We start from the raw sequence: 26,122 nt of genomic DNA on the forward strand, positions 1-26,122 counted from the left end.
AAGCCAGGGTCATGAAGAAAAGCTGTTTTCTTTACCCATGAGGGGCTGTAGAATGTTCATAAAAGCACCTCCGTGAAGCCTCAGGTGAAAAGTGTTTATCAGCTGAGGAAACTGTGTATGCTGCCTAAAATGTTTTAAATTTCTAGGTTTGGCCAGGGACATCTGTACAGAGAGAACAGTTACCTGAGAAAACTGTTTTGAAAGCGGTCTCATAGCATTGTTTTAACGTAGCGCTTTACGGCTAAGGATGGCCAGAAGTAACAGAACGTTAGAACTGTAGCTTCCTCTCATTGAATCCTCCAATTCAGTCTCTGCAATTTTACACAGACTTTGCCTTATGGTAAACTAAGGTCCGTAAGTTATTCAGCCACCTTGCCCAAGGGTTCACCGCACATGAGTGGCAGTGTTGGTTAGACTTCAGATAAACAAGTCTAAGTTCAGAGTTCTTTTGTATTGCTAGGATCCATACAGGAGTGTATGGAGTACTGAAAAATGTTGAATCCCCTAGCCTCATCTGACAGTCACTCATGGATTATAAATATGATTTCTTCCAAATGATATTTGGAAATGCTATTGTACCTTGTAACAAAGGTCTGGTTGAATCGAGGTAAATTACGAGTATATACCCAACAGTAATCTCTTTTATCCCTGACTTGGTACCCATTTCCATTTTTTAATAACCTCTTATAATATATTGTTGGCCATTGTTGCTATAGTGTCATAAACTTACTATTGTAGATAGTAATATCTAGAAAAGATAACTTTCTAAAAAGTCTCTTTGGATGGGCACGGTGGCTCAAGCTTGTAATCCCAGCACTTTGGGAGGTCGAGGCGGGCGGATCATGAGGTCAGGAGTTCGAGACCAGCCTGGCCAACATAGCGAAACTTCGTCTCTAATAAAAAAAATACAAAAAATTAGCTGGCTGTGATAACAGGCACCTGTAATCCCAACTACTGGGAAGGCTGACATAGGAGAATTGCTTGAACCCAGGAGGTAGAGGTTGCAGTGAGCCGAGATTGTGCCTCTGCACTCCAGCCTGGGTGACAGTGTGAGACTCCATCTCAAAAAAAAAAAAAAAAAAAAAAAAAAAAAAAAAAAAAAAAAAAAAAAATTCTCTTTTACAGATAAATAGGAGAGAGATTTTCAAAAACACAAATTATATGTAAATCCCTATTTCTATTGCACTGGTCAAATGGTTTCACTGGAATCCCTTTTTGATATTAAATACTGTGATAGGAAAATAATTACATCATCAACTTTGAGTAAATATAAATCCATATGAGTACCATGCGCTAATATTTAACTTTATTTATAGCAACATATATTGACACCGTTTTGTTTCTTCATGGTGAAAATAGTTTGAGATTCAGCTCCTGGGTATCCTTATACCTACCATGCAAGCTGTATGTTTCAGAATGCCCTCAGGGTGTTCTGTGATTGCACAGAATATGTCAAGTCCCTGCAACCAAGATGCGCTTCATCTTTTCTGTGGTCAGATCAGCTAGTTTGTGAGGAACTTGAATATATTGCAACTACAAATAAGTTATCCAGGGTCCAAGCAGCGAGTCTTCTATTTCAAAGTCATTTTATAACAATGAAGCATCTGTTTGCAATCACAGGAAACTTTATTTTACTTTATAAGGTTCACAGTAGATATCATAGAAGTTGTGTTCATTTTTGCCTTTATGGGTTTTTTTTTTTTTTTTTTTTTTTTTTTGAGACGGAGTTTCACTCTTGTTACCCAGGCTGGAGTGCAATGGCGCGATCTCGGCTCACCGCAACCTCCGCCTCCTGGGTTCAGGCAATTCTCCTGCCTCAGCCTCCTGAGTAGCTGGGATTGCAGGCACGCACCACCATGCCCAGCTAATTTTTTGTATTTTTAGTAGAGACGGGGTTTCACCATGTTGACCAGGATGGTCTCGATCTCTTGATCTCGTGATCCACCCACCTCGGCCTCCCAAAGTGCTGGGATTACAGGCTTGAGCCACCGCGCCCGGCCTGCCTTTATGTTTTGCGGAAAGAAGACCACCTCTCTGTTAGGACATGCTGATATAGATATATAACGTTTTCCATTCACTCATTATTTGAGTGTCTGCAGGATATGTTAAACTTCTTCCAAAATCAAGGTACATTGTGTTTAGAAAGGAAGAACCTACTTCCTATTTCATTTCAAATATGCCAGTAACTTTTGTTACCTAAGAATCACATGGCACTTGGAGGGCTCTACGGAGTTCTTCCAAGGGCCATTTTTATAGCTGATCGGAAAGCGTCCTGTTGTAACCTCTGAGGCTGACTCTTTGACTTGTCATTGTCGATAACCATTGCATTAACATCTCAGCATAATACACATTTCTCCCCTCTGCTGATGGAATTAATGGCTGTAAATAAGGGAAGGTACTTCTCCCTTTAGCCCAGCAGATTTGCTTTGTTAGAAAATAAGGGATACATATTCGCTTGACCTGGGACAGCTTCATGGGCATAAAAACTGCAATCGGCCACAGAGGGCCCTATCTTAGAAGAGCACCATTCTTTGTTGAATGCTTTGCTATTGTTATTTTGAAATTCTTTATGAACAAGAGGTCCTCCATTTTCATCTTGCACTGAGCACTCCAAATTCTTTTGCTGGACCTGGCTGGGTAACACTTGTTCTTCTTAACCATCATGGCCTGCCTTTGGTCTCCAATTGCACTCTGTTAACACATGTGATCTATCTTCACATCAAAAGAATAAATAAATAAGAATATTTTCTTTAAACCAGATATTTTAAAAATTAACTTCTGAAGAACTAACGGCAGGCTTATAATTTAGTGATTTTTAATAAACTAAGAAAAGTAAATGGATTTCTAATCATTCAATTCTGACTTTGGTGAGTTTGTTGTTTCTGTTCATTTTAAGCTAACTTTCGAAGTTGGTAGTATCAGTTTTATGCTTTTCAAGAAAAGACAATGGAGTATACTATGTGGCTTGTATTTCTTTATTAAGAAGAGTTTAAATTGAAATGTGTTTTCCCACTTTTTTTGTGTGTAATAAGCTGATTTTTCATCAGTCCTAAGAACTATACCTTTATGTTATATTAATTGAGGATTTAACATTGATAACAAATCTTGTTCTTATGTACAAAATTTCACTTGGAACTGTATAAAAATTAAACCTATGGGCCGGGTTTCGTGGCTCACGCCTCTAATACTAGCACTTTGGGAGTCCGAGACGGGTCGATCGTAAGATCAGAAGATAAAGACCATCCTAACCAACATGATGAATTCCCATCTCTACTAAAAATACAAGTATTAGCCAGACATGGCAGTGCGTACCTGTAATCCTTGCTACTTAGGAGGCTGAGGCAGGAGAATCACTTAAACATGGGAGGCGGAGGCCAAGGTGAGCTGAGATCGTACCACTGCACTCCAGCCTGGGTGACAGAGTGAAACTCCATTTTAAACAAAACAAAACTATGACACTTAAAAGTAGACCTCATGAGTACCCACAGTCCTATTAATGACTCGAAATACAGTTTTTCTGCTTCTTTGTTGTTTCTCAAGTGTTCAGTCTTGCTATCATTTCAAAGGACTCTTTTGTGACTCCTCGGTAAATGGAATTTTCCCTTTTTTTTTTTTCAACGTCCATAAAATCAGTGTACTTAAGAAATCATACCGCAATAAATAGCCTAAACCCTGTCTCAAAATTGTCATTAGGTTTGTTTTATTCATTAAAGTATTTTCAGCTCACTAAAAATGATTTCTTTAAAATTTCCCAGAAAGTATGGCCTCTTTATTTTCTGCTGCTCAATTTAAACACATCATCAAAGACAGATAATTACTAATGTCATGTGAGCATAGCAGGAGATTTATAAACCAGAAATGTATTTTCTGGGAATCAACTTTCAAGTCACTTAGGTTAAGTTTTATTAACTTCACCGGTGAAGCCCTAGGGGAAAGCAGTGCCTACCTCAGGCTTGTTTACCCTTGGCAGTATATGGTACCAAACACTATTTCAGGACAGTGGAAAAACAGCCTGGGAGGCCATCAGCCTGAGCCAGCCTTACCCAGGCCCACCCAGAAGGAGAAATAGGAAGGAAGACCCAGTTAGTGTGCAAAGCAGCATGGCTTATTTTGAGGTCTCGTGAATTGTAGGTCAACAAAACAATGGCAGGATTTGAAGGAGGAAATGTATTGCAACAGACTCACCATATGCTTTGAACTGCAAAGGGAGACTGAGGCATGTTGCCTTAAGGCCAAAAACCCTGGCTCAAAACACAGGTTCCTCAGGTGGCTCAGAGGCAGACCAGGTTCATCAAGTCAAGGACATTTTCCTGTTACCCTCTTGGGGAGAGGGGCCTCCACCAAACCACCCAGGGCATGAATCTCCTGCTGTTCGGAACCCACCCAATAAACAACAGAAATAAACACCCCCCCCCCCACCACCATGGAATTTTCCCTTTTCTTGAGTCCTTGGAGAATTGAAGAGTGTTTGCTCACTGGCTTTTAAAGTGTGGTCCCAAGACTTTTTTCTTCATTTATATTGGGTTAAAAAAAAAAAAAATTAAGGGGCCCATGCTTCTTTGTTCTTATCCAAGCCCACAATTAGCTGTGGTTCCTTCTGTGTAGCTAGAAGCAGGAGGGAAGGGGGCGGCCCAACAGGCATTTTACTGCCTGCGAGAAAGTGCTCTGAGTTTCTTTGTCCTTTTTGTCAGGGACGACTGCCTCCCTAATTGTACTGCTGTAGGGAAGCACGTGCCTTTGGGAGCATTATCTGATTCCTACAGGACGTTCAAGAGTGCTTTGTATACTGACCCTTAACTTGAACACAAATAATATCTTTTCAATCCCCTTCCCAGGCTGTGTGTTGCCTCAGGCTTGAATACCTAAGAGCTTTAGTTCAGCCGGGGTGTGGACCATTTATATGGGCTCAGGTTTTATTTTTTTGTCCCCTCGTTGTCTTACCTGCAGTTTGGCCACACCTTCGAGGAGAGAAAGCCGAAGATGGTGGATAAGCCGTGGGGAGGAGCTGTAGAAGTCAGAGGGGAGAGAAGGCGAGACAAACAGCTGCTCTTGTCAGCATGGGGATAAGTGTAAAGAGATGAATCGTTATTTGAAGAGCAAATGAGGACACGGCATTCGCAGTGGAATGCGAATGCATGAATGTAATGGAATGGGCATGTGACCATTAACATTTAGACAAATGCTTCCTGGACTGAATGGAATGGCAGAACCCACTTCTCCTCCCCCCATGGGGGGAGAAGTTTTATTAAATTAACTTAATAAAACAATTAAAAGTTTGAAAATTTAAAAAAGATAAGCCTAGCTCCTATTTCTTTGTAAGTTCGTTATTCTCCTTAGTTTTACTTAATCTGCGACTCTCAATTATATTTCAATTGAAGAGCGAGGTCAGTTTCCTTTATAAAATATGTAGGAATAGGACTGCCTTCATTTTCTTCCTTTTGATTTTTTTTCCTCCTTCATTAGGTTGATGAAACAAGATTTCCATGTGTTGAAAGGTTTTACAAAGGAAAAACAACTGTACCATAAGTTGGTTGCCCCTTCTGAAAATGTGTCCATTTTGGTTCAGGTTTAGAAATGAAGATAAGCTGATTTGCCTGATCAGGCTGAGTTTCAGTGGCATGGGCAGAGCCCTGAACCCAGAACCAGAAGATTCAGCTCCGAAAGCCCCCGTCATTGTGTTAGCAGATGCTAGGGCAAATGCTTTAGCTCTTTGATAGTAATCCAGTAAAGTTTTTTGTAGAGTAAATGAGGTTAAATTAATTCATTCTTCCCATAAATATGTTCCTGAGTACTGTTACTCTGTGCTTTGGTCGATTCACATAGAAGACATAAAACCATCTGGTAGAAGGAAATATATAAGCTAACGTCCTTTTTCTGATTTTTATTGAGCATAGAATTTTCTTCATAACTGATAGTATTTCTCTTACAAATGTTCTATTCTAGAAAAGAATAAACTATGAAGAAGATGAAAGAACAAATAAATAAATGAGACCAGTTTGGATGATTTACTAGCATGTTACTTTTGAAAATACATAATTGAGTCTCCCTAACTCTGCTACCCACAACACTCCAGTCTTTGTGAAACCAGTTTCTGGGGGGACGGGTGGTATACTATTGGTACTTCGGGACAGAATGTAGATGGTAAAACTAAGAGAAATTTTGAAGGTCGTCTGATTTTGTCCCCTACCAAACAATTTAACACTTAATCTTCTCTGGAACATACCTATGAAGTGGTCTTTCTTATTTTGTGTGAGTAACGGTTAGTATTCATTTAAAGACTTCCTAAGCAGCAACTGAGCACTAGGAATGTTTTGCCTAGTTTGTGAATAAGCCCATACTCTACTTTCAAATGCTCTTCAGGAAGTCAGTCTCCAGAGATGGCACAGACGCTTGAGCCGTCTGTAAAAGCCATTGCAAAACACACACATGCTCAGACTTCTCTTGCATTCTCTATCAAAATCAGTGGTTTTACTTTGAACGTGAAGTGTTTCCAACCTGAGGTTGATCTCCGCAGAATGCATGCACCCATGGATGCCTTTTTTTTGTTAGAGCAATGACCTGTGGTTTAACCAGCTAATCTTGGGGTTTCTTTCTGGGTGTCCTTAACAGCCACAGTACACGAACCTGGGGCTCCTGAACAGCATGGACCAGCAGATTCAGAACGGCTCCTCGTCCACCAGCCCTTATAACACAGACCACGCGCAGAACAGCGTCACGGCGCCCTCGCCCTACGCGCAGCCCAGCTCCACCTTCGATGCCCTCTCTCCATCGCCCGCCATCCCCTCCAACACCGACTACCCAGGCCCGCACAGCTTCGACGTGTCCTTCCAGCAGTCGAGCACCGCCAAGTCGGCCACCTGGACGGTAAGAGCCGCGGGCACGCACGTGCCTGGCCCCAAGTCCAAGGATGGGCTCCATCCCGAGCCAGGGATTTCTCCCCCTTTCGAGTTTAGTGATCGCATGTTCAATGGTGGAAAGTTTGCCTTTAAATACTTTAATACTAAACCAGAGAGAGAGAAAGTGCCAGTGGGAAGAGTCCCAATTTAGGAACCAGATGTCTGCATTCTAGCCAGCTCCTGGCACCTTCCGTTAGTGTGTTCCTGCCTGCTTCACACAGTTAACGTGAACGTTTATGGCAAAGTGAAAAGCACTGTGCCAACAAGAAGTATCGTAATCGTGGGATATGTGTTTACAGTCTCCAGAACGTGGGAGTGTTTACCAGTCTCATTGCGAAGAAGTGTCACATTAAGGTGTGATTTTAAAAACTGAATAAAGTAATAAATATAATATTACAAAATTTAAGAAAATAAAATCCCATTTATTTATTTTTTATTTGTATTTTATTTTAATTTTTATTCTTGAGGCAGAGTCTGGCTCTGTCACCCAGACTGGAGTGCAATGGCTCAATCTCTGCTCACAGCAACCTCCACCGCCCGGGTTAAGGTGCTTCTCCTGCCTCAGCCTCCTGAGTAGCTGGGACTACAGTCGTGAGCCACCATGTCTGGCTAGTTTTTGTATTTTTGGTAGAGATGGGGTTTCACCATGTTGGCCAGGCTGGTCTCAAACTCCTAATAAAATCCCATTTATTAAGGAAAAATATATTTATACATACAAGTATCAATAAATTATAATTTATCAGTAAATTGTGTAATTCCTCATAATAAATTAGTATTTATTATAATAGTTTTTCAGTAAATTATAATTTATTGATATGTATATATTTAATTTAGACACATTCTTTTCTAAAAAGAAGCCTTTAAATATGCCTATCAGGGCCCTGAATTAGTCCAAAGCAATTGTTTATTAAAAAAAAAATCTATATATAACTTTTCTAAGAAAACATGGCATTTTCTTCTCATACATTAGAAAGATACAAGAATATTTTATTTCAAAGTGTATTTTGAAATGTATTATAACACAAATAAGCTTACAAAGCTGGTTTTAACTTGGTGATCAAAGAATGTTCAAGACCAAAGTGGTAGGTTTATCAAACAACTTGATGTTTACATGGATTATACAAATGCTTCCAAATATCACCATCTTAATAAAAAGTAGCTTTAGAATTGTTTTGACCGTTTTTTTTCCCTCTTTGACAAATAGATTTCTTTGGAAAGCGTTTCTATTTTTATGTCACATGCAGTATCTAGTTCATTCTAGTCTTTAGTTGTATAGTTTGTAAAATGAGCTTCATGCATAAGACCTATTACATTCTAACATCACATCCATTTCCTCATTTTGACCTCATTTCTTTCTTTCTTTTTTTTTTTTTTTTTTTTTTTTTTAATTTAAGATGGAGTCTTGCTCTGTTGCCCAGGCTGGAGTGCAGTGGCATGATCTCAGCTCACTGCAACCTCTTCCCGGGTTCAAGCGATTCTCCTGCCTCAGTCTCCCAGGTAGCTGGTATGACAGGTACTACAGTTACACACTACCACGCCCAGCTAATTTTTGTATTTTTAGTAGAGACGGGGTTTCACCATATTGGCCAGGCTGGTCTGGAACTCCTGACCTCATGATCTGTCGACCTCAGCCTCCCAAAGTGCTGAGATTACAGGCATGAGCCACCGCTCCTGGCCATTGACCTCATTTCTTTGTGAAGTACACAGGACAGTTTTACAACTCCCACTGCATCAGTGAGGAAAGCTGAAGAAGCTGGAGGTTAAGATAAGAGACATGCCTAAAGTTACAGAAATTTGTGTGCAGTTGGGTCTGTTTTTCTTTTCTGCTTTGCTCTCACTGAATTGTTTCCTTTCTTTCAACCATTTTATATCAGGATCCCCCAAAATTGTCATTTTAGTTCTTTCCTCTTATAGTTTGAGAAGTAATTCTCCTGCAGCTCATATTTCAGCTGTAGAACATAAGTATCAGCTTAGAACTTGGTCTCTCCTCCATGTGTGACTTATCAATTGTGTCATAATCCTTAGTTTCCTTTACATGTATAATTCTAGAGGCGATGGATACTGCAGGTGAGTAAACTTACGGTTTATAGGGCTCAAAGTGTGGATTGATTGATGTAAGTAGTATCTTGCTAAAGAACCACTAGAATAACCATTTTATAAATGGAGCACTGATATCTCTTAGGTCACCAATTGGATATTTACCATCACTGATCTTCAAAGCTAACAGTTACCAGTTTAGTTTTCTCTGTCTAGGCTTCGCTAGATTGGGAGTGGGCATGTCTGATGAGATGATGGGTATATTAAGGCTGCTAAATGAATAATCACTCTTTTTCCTGTAAAATTGTTTTAACACCGTGGGGAGTGGGGATGAAGCTTGATGTAAGTACATCATCAAATTAGTTTTCCTTCCCTGTCTCCTCCTCACTACCTCCTCATATCTTAAAGTTGGCTGGGCACAGTGGCTCATGCCTGTTATCCCAGCACTTTGGGAGGCTGAGGTAGGCAGATGGCCAGGTCGAGAGATCAAACCCATCCTGGCCAACATGGTGAAACCCCATCTCTACTAAAACATACAAAAATTAGCTGGGCATGGTGGTGCACAACTGTTGTCCCAGCTACTCAGGAAGCTGAGGCAGGAGAAGTGCTTGAACCTGGGAGGCAGAGATTGTAGTGAGCTCCAAGATTGCACCACTACACCCCTGCCTGGCGACAGAGGGAGACTCTGTCTCAAAAAGAAAGAAAGAAAGAAAAAGAATAAAGAAATCTTAAAGTCTTAAAGACATTTTCAGGTTTAGCACAATGTGAAACCATTACTCAAAGCCCCTCTTTTGGAGAAGTAAATTGTCTCACTCAAAAAAGTTGGAGATCCCTACCAAAATGATAGGTTTAAAAGAAAATGCTCTGGTGGAGTACGGTTGTAAAATTTCCTTGCATGTGGCAGCAGTAATATCAGTCCCCTGAAAAGAAGGTACACTATGGTGAAGGGCAGAGAGCACTGGCTGAGAGACAGAAAACCTGGATTACGGTCTTGATCATCCATGTAAACTTAGCCAAGTCACTTCCTTTCCAAAATTCAATCTGTGCCTCAGATGACAAAGAGGATGAGGATGGTGAAACCTACTCTGTTTTCTTAAGGTGAGATGATAGTATTAATAATGAACATAGAAAGTTTTGAAAGTTTTTAGAAGGGCTTTTGTTGTTATCAACGTTTTCGTCTGCCATTCGTGAATGTCCTTGGTTAAGTGGTTTTCCTTCTCTTTGTTCAATTTTCCGCATTCTACCTATATGTTTTACAATAAGGATCCTACACATATATCACATGGTAATTATACTTTTATTAAATTTCTTTCTCGTTCACATCAAGGCTTATTTCATGCCTGGTTGCATTTCTTCTAAATTAGGGCGCTTGAATCCTTATCTGAGCAGCTACTGAAATTACCTACAAAGATATAAGTTCTTCTTCATGAATACCTGCATCTCAACTTCTAATTCTTTGAGCCAAATTATATATCCTCATTAATTTATTTTATTTATTTATTGAGATGGAATCTTGCTTTGTTGCCAGGCTGGAGTGCAGTGGCAAGATCTCAGCTCACTACAACCTCTACCTCCTGGGTTCAAGTGATTCTCCTGCCTCAGCCTCCTGAGTAGCAGGGACTACAGGTACGCGCTACCATGCCCAGCTAAGTTTTGCATTTTTAGTAGAGATAGTTTCCCCATGTTGGCCAGGATGGTCTCGATCTCTTGACCTCCTGATCTGCCTGCCCCACATGCCTCGGCCTCCCGAAGTGCTGGGATTACAGGTGTGCACCACCGCACCCAGCCAGAAATTTTTTCTTCCATATTACACAACAGCTATTTCTTAGGCATTTGTGTATTTTAAAACAATTTTTCAAAATAAAATGCTGCATTTCAGAACTGCCCACAAACTGGAAGAAACAGAAGCAGCCGTCATTATGGGGCGGTCATGCTTATCGCATAGTCTTCTGGTAATTCTTTAATAAAAATATTTTTAGTACCATTTTACCACTTGCAATCCTTCCATGTCAAGTTTTCTTTTTTAAGTTTTCTGGTTTTACCCTCAGAATTGCTGTCAAAATATAGCTAATATATTTAAAGTATATGTGCATTTTTCCTTTGCTTTTTTGTGTTTTAAATAACAAATGTGACAGTGTTTCCAGTTCTACAAAAATGTTATGTATTTTAAACTTCTTTCAATGAAAGAAAGTGAACTAAGAGCACATTTTTCATCTTCTCTGTTTCACACACAAACACACACATATGTATACCACAAACTAACATATACTTTAGTTTCAGACTTTTTTTTTTTTTTTTTTTTTTTTTCCTGAGATGGTGTCTTGCTCTGTCACCAGGCTAGAGTGCAGTAGCATGATCTTGGCTCACTGCAACTTTCGCCTTCCAGGTTCAGGTGATTCTCCTGCCTCAGCCTCTGTAGTAGCTGGGACTACAGGCACATGCTGCCACACCTGGCTAATTTTTTGTATTTTTTAGTAGAAACGGGGTTTCACCATGTTGGCCAGACTGGTCTCGATCTCTTGACCTTGTGATCTACCTACCTCAGCCTCCCAAAGTGCTGGGATTACAGGCATGAGCCACCACGCCCAGCCTAGTTTCAGATTTCTTATTTCCAAAATTTAATTGATACTAGTTACAGAGGCCTACCATTTAATATAATGTAGTGCTGTGACAGGTGAAAGAATGGTAGTGTGAAGATGGTAAGAAACTTAAATTCAGACTTCAACTCGGAAACTTACTAACAGCATATAGGGCTTTCACCAAAAATTCAATCTCTCTGAGCCTTACTTTTCTCATCTATAAATGGGAATATTAATACTTTCCTTATCTTGAGGATTACTTCATGTAAACATACCTATTAGCACCTAGCTACTCTTAGGCTCCCAAGTGTTTATTGGGTCTGAGTTTGAATCTCTTTGGTTCATGAGTTTATTGTAGTGTTGCTGAGGCTTCAACAAAACTTCAGTACCTTTAGTTGTACTAAAGATAATCATTTGAGAGAGTGGAAAAGAAAATTTCAATTATTTTATTTTCTTAATGCTTTTGGACTATTAACATGCATATTTTATTGCGGGACTGTGATATTATCCAAAGTATGTGAATAGATGGCACAGGGTGGTAACAGTCTCTCCTGAATGCAGACCTCTGCAGGCTGGCTCTGCTGCTTTCCAAAGCCTGCCCAAGCAGAGGTAGGCTCTCCTTGCCAGCATAAGAAAGGATCCTTTCCAGATTTAAGAAGCTGTTGATTTTTGACATTCATTCCTCATCTTTCCTCTAATGCTCCATTATGGAAATGCCTTTTCGTATTCTTTGTGTTAAAGAATTCAGTGGGTCTTACTTACTGCAGAGTCAGCATGTTAATTTCTGATGACAAACTACTGGAAGCAATCTAATCAGTCACCAGTGAAAACTAGATTAATCCTGGCATATTACAACCAATAACCATATGGCCATTAGAAAGAATTCTCTGTACTGATACGGAAGGCCTTGGGTGTTGCTGGTGAGGAAAAAAGAAAGCTTTCCGTGGCACCTACTTGAGAATTGAGAGTCCTGGAACACCACTTACAGAGGCAGTGTTTCCTTTTTACTCCACTAGAGTGATGAGGGTTCTTTGTGAATATAGGTCAATCTGTCTCCATTATTGGCCTCACACACCTTTGCCAGTTACAAAGAGCTGTCTTTCACAGCCCATGACAGGAGAGTACTCTCTGTGTGCACACGCAAAGAAAATCCTCAGGTTAGTTGGGTTTTTTGTTGTTGTTTTTTAAATTGTGTTCAGACTGAAATAATGATCCTACCCTTGGGACATGGGATCACTTTTTGCTGTTGTATCTTTCTCTTTTCATTGACCTCAAGGTCTTGTAGGTCAAACACCCTGATCTAGTGCCCAGCACAACATCCAGCACACAGTAAGCCTTTAATAAATGGAAGGAAGTCTTTCTTCCTCATGATTAAAGGAAATAATTGCAGTTCCAAGCAGGAGCCCTCAATTCCGACTCTGATTGTTAACTACCTGTGAATTTGGTCCCGTCAGCCTTCACCCATGATTGATAGAGAGCGTTCTTCCTTTGCCTTTCTTAACCATGCCAGCTTCGTGTCATGTTCAGAGCTTTGGAGAATTTGACTTGAGCAAGTGGAGAGATTAGGTTGGTGGCGTTTGAAAGGGGAACAGCCAGTTCCCGGGAGAGTTCCATTGATCCCAGCATATGGGTCTTGGTCTCGCAAGCTCACTCCCTTTGGCTCCGCAGGCAGGCTGAGATGCGTGCCTGTGGCCCACCCTCGCTGTCATCAGGTTACCTGTAATGTAAGACTTGTAGAAAAAGACTGCCAGCTCTGCAGAAATCTCATGCAACCCAGCCAATTGCGTGGCCCTCTGGAATTTAGAGACTCTTAAGAATAGCCCATCAAAGGACAAGATGTACAGACAAACGCTTCGATGGTAAATAGGATTTATCGGTTTTCTTTCACAATGGAAGCACTTCTCCCATTAAAGTCTGAGTGTCATGTGGGGCTTGATTTAATCTTACAATTGAGTGACTATTAGATTTTATTGGTGATGGGGCAGGAGAGCAGTCAGTAGCTTGTGCCACTGACATATGTGTTCCTGTTTATCATAACAAGATGATTTTCACTTCTTGCCATGGCTGGTGCATAAATTATGTGAGATATGTATCAGGTGCCTTTCTGTGCTGCTCCCATGATGAAGAAAATAATAACACTAGGCATACTCACCTGCTATCTAAACCATTCACAGAGTTTTGAGGAAGAATGTACAAAATAAAGTACTTATGGACTCTTGGTGATGGTTCAAGTCACGTACCTCTAGATTTTGGATTTAAAATGAATGTCTGTTATAAGGCATGCAGCAGAAGAGTTGTTCCCAGTCCAGAGCAGAATAACTGAATCAGCATTGTTGCCTGAATTTGTTTAGATGGACTCCAGGTTAATGTATTTGTGGTGAGCCAGTTTAATCTAATGCTTATCGGCCTCCCATACAATTTTGAGTGATTTGTTCACTGCACTGTGGAGTGTCTATTTAAAATTAAACTGATCTTGATTTATTGCACGTGAACATTATAAAAACTATTGATTTTAAAAATGAATAATTTAAATTTCTTTTCCTACTACAAAGAGTAACAGCAAAAATCCTTTGCTTTTCTCTTTTCTTCTCTCTATTCTTCTCTTCCTCCGTTTCTTCTCCCCCTTCCTGTTCTTCTACTCCCTGCTTTTCTCTTTTCTTCATTTATGTTGTTATCACTGTTATTAGTTAATTTGGCTTCATAGATATCATCAGCTACATCTTTTTTTTTTTTTTGAGACAGAGTTTCACTCTTGTTACCCAGGCTGGAGTGCAATGGCGTGATCTCGGCTCACCACAACCTGCTCCTTCTGGGTTCAGGCAATTCTCCTGCCTCAGCCTCCTGATAGCTGAGATTACAGGCACGCGCCACCATGCCCAGCTAATTTTTTGTATTTTTAGTAGAGACGGGGGTTTCACCATGTTGACCAGGATGGTCTTGATCTCTGGACCTCGTGATCCACCCGCCTCAGCCTCCCAAAGTGCTGGGATTACAGGCTTGAGCCACCGCGCCCGGCCCCTACTTTTTTTTTTTTTTAACTATAGTTTCACTTTTCTTCCATCACCATGGAAATTATCATCAAGATTAAATTATCAGACCTTTTTCATATAACAAATCACTTTGGTGAATAATAATGGGCTGCCTTAGAGGTAGAAAACTCAAATGTCATTGGGGTCAGGGAGGTAGCATAAATGAGCCAAATGGTAAGTCCAGAGACTGTGGCAAAATGAGCTTATATACTCTATTACAGGGACATCTGCTTTACAATCCCAGACTGTTGTCACAGCAGAAAGTAGGCCTAGTATTAAAATATTTAAAATATTAAAATATTAAATTAATCATCACATTGTTAAACTATTAAATATTATTTTTTTGAAAGGGTAACTAGGAACTTGGATTTGCACACAGAACACAGGTGGCCCTAATCCACCCGCCTTGGCCTCCCAAAGTGCTGAGATTACAGGCGTGAGCCACCGCACCTGGCCCCAGTTTTCTCATATATAAACATTAAAGGGAAAAGAAATAAGTTGATTTCTAAGTATTTTCCCAACTCTAATATCCTGTGGATCTGATTCCAAGTTCCTAGAGTTTCTTTTATCATGTGTACAGACATAGGTATCCAGGAAGGGAAGGTAAAGAGAGAGGATGTTTCTAAGTCCTTATAGGGCACATGAAAGCCTAGAAATATAATACCTGGAATCAGTATCTAAGAGCAAGATCACTAGTAGGTATATTTTATTCAGAAGTAATCTTTATTCCTTTACAAAGTCATGTAGATTAATTTCTTGCTGCATTTAACTAAACAATATATTATGAGAACACATTTTTCTCATCTTGTTTTCTTACAGCAAAGGATCTTTCTGCTTCTCATTTTTATATCATTTTATATTCAAAATGTAATGATATGCAGTATTGGATACTTGGAATTAAAAAAGGGTTTATTGTTTGTTTGTTCTTGTCCTTATCATTAGAGAATTATGGAACTCTAACTTCTTAAAATTGGCCAAAGTCGTACTAAGAAAAGAGCTCTGAGATTTAAAGGGTTTCGAATCATTTTTCTCAGCTTACTAACAGATAGCTTATTTTTAGTTGGCACATAGTATGCCAGAACAAAAGTCACCGACAGTTGAAGTATACGGAGAAAATAATATCATAAGAACTTTTAATGACCCTAGAAAACTATATAATTAAGCTTGACAGAGATCCCTTAAAATGAATATAAACTTAAAATCAGCCCTGAATGGTGTGTGCCGTTTATAGTGGGGTTGTTGTCTTGGCACCTTTCCATTCATGAGCTTTGCACTTTCTCCTGTTCCCATTTCCCCAAATTAGCTATTTCCATAACGTGGCCAAGTCTATGCAATTGTTCCTATGTGCTTTGGTAAAGGGCCGATGTATGTTTCTCCTGAAAAGTATTTAGCAGTTTTACCTGTCATACCATGAGTAAAACCATTTCACTACGTATAAAATAAAACCCCCTGGTTTTATATTAGCAGCAATTGGTATGTCCAGTCAGGTCGCTGTGACTGAAAGGAAACTAAGATAATGTAGCTTTCCAACACTTTCCTATTCTTCAAAATTAAAGAAGAGTATATTGTAGAATAGAAAGATAATTCTTAAGTTCTTTGAAGCCCTGGGGACATTTTGTAGCCATGGAATGGTGTTTAGAGTGATGGATCCTGTAATTAGGCACACAGAGGCCTAAAGGTAATGATCTTAGCAGATTTCTCTCCTGTGGTTTTTAGTAATGATCATGGTCCTATCATCAGGCTTCCCCACATGAAATTTAAAATAACATTTGATAGTAGTCAGAGACCCTAGATCTAATTTATTGTGAGATAAATTAGGGAGGGATTCTCACTTTTCAAATAGAATGAGACTTCTCATTTTAGTCTGAATTTAGTAATGAAGATTCGTGTAGGAAAAAAAAAAAGAAACTGCAACTTGCCTCCTTGTCACTGTATCAGAAAGGACTGAAAACAGGGCAGGGACCTTAATTTCTAATTGCGTTAATACTGAATTTTCAAGTTCATTGGTTAAATAGGAGTTTCTTCTTGGGTTCATGCCTAAGTTTTTATTTTTGTTTTGCTTTGTATGCTGTTCAGCCAGTATCATCTGCATTGAATCTTATAAAAACTATAATGAATAAGTTGAGGAGACTATTTCTAAAGACTTTTCCTTTGAGTGGTTTCCAAGTTGTACTAAATAAGAAGACTAATGATTATGTTAGGGTTCTCATTTGAATTTGAGAAGACATCTGACAGGCTCCTGAAGAGTGTGGCTCATTAAATAGAATTTGGGACTCAGAAGGACAACTTTGGGATACTAACAAGCTATATGAACTGGGGCAGGTCTTTTGTCTCTGTCTGTATGTTAAATGAGTATTGTAAATTTTACTTGGCAAGATTGCTATGAGGCTTAATTAAAGTTAATAAAGTGCTTCGGGAGCCTGAGAGATGAAGCTCTAAAAACGTAATATGTTATTATCTCAGCCTGGATTTTTGTTTTTAGATTTACCTGCTTGAATCTATATCATAACCATGCTTACAAATCAGGCAGTTTTCTGAGGTTTTTTATTTCTACAGATATCAAATAAAATAATGTAAATATATAAGTGCCTAGACATTAATATGGGATAAAAAAATTATATGTAATTTTTTTCTGATGTAAAAGAGTTTCTTCTTAAAAAGTGTTTAATTGAATCCCAGCACTTTGGGAGGCCAAGGCAGGCAGATCACGAGGCCAGGAGTTCAAGACCAGCCTGGCCAACATAATGAAACCCCATCTCTACTAAAAATAAAAAAATGTAGCTGGGTGTGGTGGCAGGCGCTTGTAATCCCAGCTACTTGGGAGGCTGAGGCAGGAGAATTGCTTGAACCCAGGAGGCAGAGGTTGCAGTGAGTGGAGATCACACCATGGCACTCCAGCTTGGGTGATAGTGTGAAACTCTGTCTCAAAAACTAATACAAAAAATGTTTCATTGACTCATATCTGTTAACCAGCTTTATTTCTTTTTTAAGCATTTCAGTATTTCATTGCTAACATTTTGACAGAGCCAGTAAAAAGTTTTAAAATGCCATCATCTTTACTGGGTCATGAGAAGAAAAATTTGCTTCACTTAAAAAAACTACAAAAATAAGTATTCACATTTGGATACATATAAATATATTATTCCAGTTGACTAACAATGGAATTCATTTACAATAATTAGAATTGAGGCTAGGAAAATATTCCTTTCTTCTACCTATCCCCCTTACTTTTTTTTTTTTAACTGTGTATTCATTTGAGATTTTAATATTTCTAAAATACAAGAATGTATATAGAGCCCTGGAGTTAATATAAATTACCTTGAAAATTCTTTTTATTTCTGCTTTGTATTCTTGAAAAACAAATCAAATTTTCCCATTAAAAAACAATGTCATAATTATGGATTACATTTCTGATCAAGGTATTGTCATCAAGTAAGTCATAAATATGTTTATGACAGAACAGCAAAGCTATTACCACTGTAAGCCACTATTGTTTAAAATAACAAAATGATTTTCATTGTCATATAAAGTTTGCTTAAATATTTTGTGTGCTTTGACATATATGTAGTAAGCTTACTTATAACATTTTTTATACACTTGTCTTATCTAGAACTGATTGCTATTGTGATAAATACTTTAACATTCTGATATGCCATAATTTTGATCCATTTGATGGGGAATAGTTTGAGAGGCCTATGTTTCTCAACATTTTTTGTAGGAAAATTAGAATGGATGCTTGTATAATATATTCCTGTTGTTAAGAATGATGCTCAAAAAAGAAATTCTATAGTGTAGGTCATTCTTCGTTTCAAGCAATTGAATCCATTTTTAATGATATTACTTAAGGATTTTGCTTGTAAGAAAAAAAATACTGTATCTGATTTAATTTAAAAATGTAGTTTTGGGGTCTATTTATTTTTCCTGCCTGATACCGCACTCCCCAAAACAGAGCAGTCTTAAGAAAATAAGAAGTCCTTAAAGGCAACTATATATGAGAAAAGTTTGAATTGCAAACGGGGAGACTTCTAGACCTTTGACTTGATGTTAGAAAAGGAATTTGAGGACATGATTTATGTCTTAGATCCAGAGTTTGTCTTTAAACACAATTTGTGTTTATTAACTTTCTTATAACCATTTTATAAAAACCATGAATTTAGTGAATAAGGCATTTAGAAAACAATGAATAGTTGGTAGATAAAGCAGACTGACCAACAGGTGAAAATGGAAAGTATTTTTATAATAGGAATTTGGAATAACTTTTTCTATATTCCCATAGTTAGAATGCATACTTAGAAAATGTATCCTTATTGTGATAAGGATAAAACCTCTTCCTGATCTAAAACACATAAGAAAGTAACCTCTTTCTCCTTTGCTTATTCTTCACCCAGACTGTGTTGAAGTTAAATGATATAAGGAGATGTATACTGTTTTAAAATGCTTTAGTCTAATCTTGTTACCTTTAAGTTTAAATAGTTGGCAAATAATTATTTTTAATATTGCTTAAATCAGTCTTTTACAAATAGAATTGTCAATATCCAAGAGTTACCAAAAGATATTTCCTTCTTTAGATTTTTAGTGTTCTTTCACAGCACTCACTGGTTATAGATTACATTTTACTTTTATCTATCTCCAATGACTACATCCAATACTTTTGTATGTAAATGTAACAAAGGCATATTGTGCAGTTATTTATGCTTTGTTTGAGAATTATCACATAATTTAGCAAACTTCAACTCATCTGTGTACCTTTTGCTATAAAAGCTATATAGCAAGTGATGTAGAGGGGGAAAGATGATTCACTCAGCATCTGAACCACAAGGAACTATAGACTTTTTGCAGTCTAGTTTTCTCTTCAAAAAGCAATTAAATATATGACCATTTGTGTAAGTTTCTACAATGTATTTGTAATTCAGAACTGATTTCTTACTAACACCACATGGATTTTAGTTATAATGTTTCTCGTTGCACAAGCATGATAGACTTAGGTGTTAGTAGGTATAAGAATGGTTCTGGGAACAGTCTTTCAAGTTTTTATAGACTCTTTTCTCACACCTCTCCCCCAACCTAAGTGTAATTGTCATCTTAGGCACTTTGAGTTTAGGAGTGGACAGGGAGAAGATCACGAGAAGAAACAGTAAGAGAAAGGGGAATTAAAATGGTTTGTTGGATACTAGTGAGTGGAGCCTTTTACTAAAGTACAATGCACACATTTTACATGCGTTAGTTGAACATTTTCTAAGATGCTTTTGTAGCTCTGATGGTATATATTTATAGATATCCACGCATATATACAAACACACACATAAATATACACTATCAGAGCTATATATATGTATATATATATATATACATTTATAGATATACATAAGAATACACACACACACACACACACACACACACACATAGTTGTTTTTTGTTTTTTGTTTTTTTGGAGACAGAGTCTCACTCTGTTACCAGGCCGGAGTACAGTGGTGTGATCTCGGCTCACTGCAACCTCCACCTTTTGAGTTCAAGCAATTCTTCTGCCTCAGCCTCCCGAATAGCTGGGACTGCAGGCACCTGCCACCATGTCTCGCTAATTTTTGAAATTTTAGTAGAGGTGGGGTTTCACTATGTTGCCCAGGATGGTCTCGATCTCCTGACCTCATGATCTCCCTGCCTCGGCCTCCCAAAGTGCTGGGATTACAGGCATGAGCCACCGTGCTCGGCCCATTTAGTTTTATGGATATAAACTTCTATTATGAGGAAGAAATCCAAACCAATTCAAATAGCATGTTAAAATTCAATCTAAAATCTTCATGTCCTTATTATTGCATTCTGCAATCTTATGGGTATTTTTGCTTCCAAAATACAATAACACGCCTATTTTTTCCTTCAGTTTTCTTTTTAGGAGAGTTGACTGAGCTATTTCAGGAAAGAAGATGTCTTACTTTCCTTTGTCTAGTAAGCCTTGCTGCTTTTTGAGAACAGTACATTTTTTTCAGGATATACCCAATTCTTTAAGTGGTCTTAATGAATGAATAAATATGTAATCGTATATACTTTTCTAAAATGCTTCAAAATTTTCAAGAAAGAAGGTCCTAGTAAATATCTATTTGAATTTTAGTGAATAAGAAAAAAAAAATAAGGCCTTTGATTCATGTGTAGTAGCAGTAGTTTTATTTGGTAGGTAGTGCTGTGATGTGATTGTAGCAGCATTTCCATATAAGCATTTTTTGCTTATATGATCTTTCTACTTGTGAGAAGCGTTCTTTTATTATAGTTACTTTTGAATATGTTTCCCTTGCACTAACGCAGAATACAGCCTCACTTCACAGCACTTTGATTTGATTCCTGCATTCATACTGTTTGCCTTTGAGGGTTCTGGTGACTGCAGTAATCTCTACCTCCTCCAGAGCCAGAGAGAAAGAAATAGTCACAGCTACTTTGTCATCTTTTGTCACTGGTCTCAATAGAGGGTCAAGTGTACTTGCCACGTGGAGGATGCTTCAGAACAACAAGGGAAAGAATTAGAGTGAATACCTTTTGCCTGTCCTGCCCGTCACTGTTACATGTAAGAGAGGTTATATTCTCCCAAGCCTTGCTTAAAGCACTCCCAGGCCAGCAGATTTTCTGTTTTTAATGTTTTGAAATTTTGTTTTTAAGTTGTCACTTGGGCATGTGGTTGTAGGGCATAGATTATCTCCTAATTTGTTGCTTTCTTAATTTGTTTGACATTGGAATTTAGACGTTAGAAACAAAAAAAAATGCAATATTTTGAATTACCTTCCTTCCATAAGTTCCTGATTTCAGGTGAAAATGTTCCCTTAACTGCTAGTTACAATGAGATATCACATAAAGTGCATGATCCAATAAAATATAAGAGATACTTACAATGTATCTTTTTTGGTTGTTTTACAAGATGAACATTACAAATATCATATTTAGCACATTCTGATTTTTCTTGAAATAGGGACTATGGCTCTTCTACTAAAGGACAAACAAAAAGTAAGTGCCTAAGGAAACAGGATGGTGCAGGGGAAGAATTCAGCTTTATGGTCAGATAGACCTGGGGTTGAATTTCACTTCTCTCTATCTGTATGGTGTTTGGCAAAACACCGTCTCTAGAGTGGTTTCCTTGCCTTTCAAATGGGAATAATACTCCTTTAGGCGATAGTGTTATTGGTAGGATTTGATATAATAAGTATAAAGTGCCTAAGACAATACCTGGTAAATAGTGATTTTTATTAGAATGGATCCTAGATTTAGGATTAGAATTTATACTAAACCTGCCTTATTCATAGATTTGTTCAGAACCATAGCAGGAAATCTACTCCGTAAAGTAGCTCTAGCCCCTAGTACCTTGTAGACGTGATATATTAGGATAGTACTTTAAAACTTTTACCCCAATTAAAGGCAGAGGAAAAGGAATGACTACATTAGGCATCCTGAGGGTATAATCTGAAATGGCCCATAGAAGACATATAATTTTCTTTCTGAAAAACTTATTTCAACTTTGCATTTAAATATAAGTATGTATTTAAATATAAGTATTTCTTCCCCTCATTAAAAAAATCTTTAAAATTGATGTTCCAGGAAGATGAGTAATATAGTAGTATTTATCTTGCAATGCTGAGTAATTATACCCAGGCACACTACCAGGCACGCTCTTGATGCGCAAGTGCCTTTAATAATTTTTTCAGAAGCACAATTTTGAGATAAGTTAAAGTGCTCTGGGAAAGAGCATTATTTTTGTAGCCTCAGCCCAAAATGACTGGGAATCATGCTATAAAATGATAACACTCTTAATTAGTTGTATAGAGCTCGTTTTGTTTTGAGATGGAGACTCACTCTGTCACCAGGCTGGAGTGCAGTGGTACAATCTTGGCTCACTGCAACCTCCGCCTCCTAGACTCAATAGATTCTCCTGTCTCAGCCTCCTGAGTAGCTGGGATTACAGGCACATGCCACCACACCTAGCTAATTTTTGTGTTTCTATTAGAGATGGGCTTTCACCATGTTGGCCAGGCTCGTCTCGATCTCTTGACCTCGTGATCTGCCTGCCTTGGCCTCCCAAAGTGCTGGGATTACAGGTGTGAGCCACTGCACCCTGCCTGAGCTCCTTCTTTATGGCCACCTTTTCTAGAGATGTTTTAGATTTCTTTGGATATCCCCAAAGGCACAGTTACCACAGAAGAAGGGAAGCCACAGGAAGGCAGATTCCAGCAGAAAATGAATGGTCAGCGTTCTCTAGGGGTGGCGTGTACTGCTCCCCGTGGTGGTGAGTCCTCCACCTCCAGAGAGTGAGGTGGAGACTCTTGACTCAAGTTTTAAATGAGAGAAACAATCAAGGGGCCTCTGAAGTTCCCCTTAAATTCAAATTCTGTGCACCCAGAAGTATTTTGTGACCAGAAAGATAGAGAATGACTGCAATTGACCTTTTTTAGGCCAGACCGTTAGTTAACTGAAGAGTAGATTCTCCAGACCGGCAGAGGAAGCAACCTATGCCAAAATACACAGCAAGCCTTCTGTGCTTCCTAATCTATGAGAGTTCTTCTGTTCTTATCTGTGGTTCTACATAGGAAACGGCATAGGGTGAAGCTAAAAGGTAGCATGAGCCAGCCTACGTAGGGTAAGGCCTTTTAACTCTGTTGCCTGGGCAGTGTGCTGGCATTGCATACTTTCTGAGCACCTCTTCAGATGAGTGTATAAAGGAGATTAACCTGACAGCGGATGGAGGTCGATTGGAGGGGCCTGCAGTAGAGGAGAGCAGTTTGGAGAATGTCACTGCAGAGCAGACACACATCATAGACCTGAGCACTCACTTGGTGATGTGGCTCACTCAACATGTGAAGGACAGAGGTGAGACAGGGCAGGAGTCAGTTGCTGAAGTCACTACTTCAAAGCGCTAGATAGAAAGGTAGGGAGGAAGAATGGAGAGCCAGAAAAGGAGCCAAAACAGTGAGCTATTTTACTAGAGCACGACGGTCCTAAAGGCTTGGCAGCCATTCCTTGATGAATCACCTCCTCCCTAGTGTCTCTGTTTTCTTGTCTTTAAAATGAGGATGATGCTACCTATCCTGAAGGATTGTTGTGAGGAGTAAATGAGATGATGGGCTAGAAGTGGTTTATAAACTAGGATGTCTATCTTCATGCAAACTGCTGCTGCGGCTGCCTTTGGATAGAGGCCACAGGTACACCTTTTAGCTTTCTGTCTTGCAAAATGCGCATTTCTATCCTCTCACTTGGGGTCCCAGAGCAAGGTTCAGAGAGAGAATTCTTATCCAGCCTAATTTCAAGACTTCTTTTCATGCTCTCTCTCATCCTTAGTAATAAATGCCAAAAGCCTAATAGCTCCCAAAACATCCATCCTTCTGTCTTCCCTCTCCTTGAGGGGAATCCAAAGTGGTCTAGGGAATAAAATTCATATTTTTCTCTCAGACGGATTGAAATGGCTGGCTGTGGGAGCCTGGGCCTTTCTGTAGAACTCTTTTTTGTTGTTTTTTTGAGACGGAGTCTTGCTCTATTGCCCAGGCTGAGTGTAGTGGTGCAATCCTGGCTCACTGCAACCTCCACCTCTCAGGTTCGAGCCATTCTCCTGCCTCAGCCTCCTGAGTAGCTAGGACTATAGGTACCTGCCACCATGCCCTGCTAATTTTTGTATTTTTAGTAGAGACAGGGTTTCATCATGTTGGCCAGGCAGATCTTGAACTCCTGATTTCAGATGATCCACCTGCCTCAGCCTCCCAAGTGCTGGGATTCTAGGCAGGAGCCACCACGTCCAGCCTGGACTCTTCTAACTAGGCTGTGCTGGAGCTGCTGTGAAACTGTTTTCCTGTGAAGACAGTGATTTTCTCCTTAGGGTGGCTGCTGTCACAGAGACAGCACTGACCCTTTACTTATAGTACTTGATCACAGACACATTAACATCTGTGCCTAGATCACAAGCCATGCTTACTCAGGACTGATTTTCCTCTTAGAACACCAGAGAGGGAGAGGTCCTTGTCAGAATTCTCACAACTGAGTCATTGCCATGAGCTAATGTCTCCAGTTTTATGAGTCAGTGCTGGCCCAGGCATCAGTTTTGTAGGTAAAAAAAAAAAAAAAAGACATGGGTTATACTCCCCTAATATCATTAGCTTTTTCAGGGGGAAAGCAAACTGAGCTATCATCACACGGTGGCATTTTAGATATCAGATGTTTGCTTCCCATCTCCTCTGTAAGGATATAGAATAAGTGGAAGAATTTAAGAATTAAAAATAATAGTAATAAAAGCTCTCTGATTTGTGCGTGTGTTTTGTTTTGCTTCTGGCAAAGAAGGTTGAAATGGTGTATTTGGGAGATGAATGTTCTTGTAATAGGCAAGATGAGGCTTGCAGGGGAACATCTGTAACAAACCCATTCTGCATGCGATAGAGCCAGGACTTGTTTGTGTTTTAGTGCCTGTTTCCACATGTCTAATTTTTAAAATGATTTATAAAGTTTTGGAGGAATCACCTTAAAATGTTACTTCCTCACATAATAGGCATGTATATTGACAGCCTGATGGTGAAAATATACACCCTGTTGGAGTTTGAGCAGTGCCAGTATTAAACTAAGTGATATAAAAATGGTTATCAATATGAAATAGATATAATATATTAGGGTTATCTAAAATAGTTCATGAATCTACTGATTAATCCAGCAGCAGGCAGACATAAATTATGCTTTCCAAGTTTTTAAATGTTGACGGTAGAGAATGTATGCAAAGAATGAAAGGGAAGTACATGGATAATTGCTTCAAATTACTCAGAGGTATTGCTCAAAACTTAATTTAAAAAAATAACAGAATTGGGGACAGAAGTCAGTAAGAAAGAATAAACTTAAATATTGGTATCAATTAAACAATAGGATTTCAAATTGTCTCTTTTCTGTTCTTTTCCTTCATCATATATCTATACACAATAGGAAATACCTTTTGGGAAATATAGTGAAAGCCATTTCTTTTGTTTTTAATAGGCATTGCTATGTACTTTCTTAAATTCATGTGCTTAAAAAAAAAAAGTAATATTTTATGGTAGTCACGTACTTCTTAATACATCATTTGGAAAGAAAGTTAGGGGTATGTGCTGTAATATGTACCCAGTATTCAGAGTTTACAAGAAAGATTGCTCTTCCCTGCAGACTCTCCACTCTTCCTCCTCCTCCTCTCTCACCCCCACCTGCTTCTTTTTTTTTTTTTTTTTTTTTTTTTTTCTTTGTGACGGAGTTTCCCTCTTGTGACCCAGGCTGGAGTGCAATGGCGCGGTCTCGGCTCACCGCAACCTCCGCCTCCTGGGTTCAGGCAATTCTCCTGCCTCAGCCTCCTGAGTAGCTGGGATTACAGGCACGTGCCACCACGCCCAGCTAATTTTTTGTATTTTTAGTAGAGACGGGGTTTCACCATGTTGACCAGGATGGTCTCGATCTCTCGTCCTCGTGATCCACCCGCCTCGGCCCCCCAAAGTGCTGGGATTACAGGCTTGAGCCACCGCGCCCGGCCCCCACCTGCTTCTTGTTCCTTGTTTCTTTCTCTGCGGAAGGACATGAGCTACATGGAGGACAGGGCAGAAAAGGGAAGAAA

The 26,122-nt window shown here is 39.0% G+C and overlaps 1 protein-coding gene across 8 annotated transcripts in view; it reads left to right on the forward strand.

Annotated features, from left to right (window-relative positions):
- Positions 1-26,122, forward strand: part of TP63 (tumor protein p63) — a 271,334-nt gene that overhangs the window by 174,848 nt on the left and 70,364 nt on the right. For all 8 annotated transcript variants that reach the window (XM_010337716.3, XM_010337717.3, XM_039478920.2 and 5 more), the window contains one exon: positions 6,610-6,864. In XM_010337716.3, coding sequence (XP_010336018.2) covers positions 6,610-6,864 — 255 coding nt within the window. The remainder of the gene's footprint in view (positions 1-6,609; positions 6,865-26,122) is intronic.

The sequence above is a fragment of the Saimiri boliviensis genome, chromosome 8 (genome assembly GCF_048565385.1).
Source record: "Saimiri boliviensis isolate mSaiBol1 chromosome 8, mSaiBol1.pri, whole genome shotgun sequence".
NCBI classification, from domain to species: Eukaryota; Metazoa; Chordata; class Mammalia; order Primates; family Cebidae; genus Saimiri; species Saimiri boliviensis.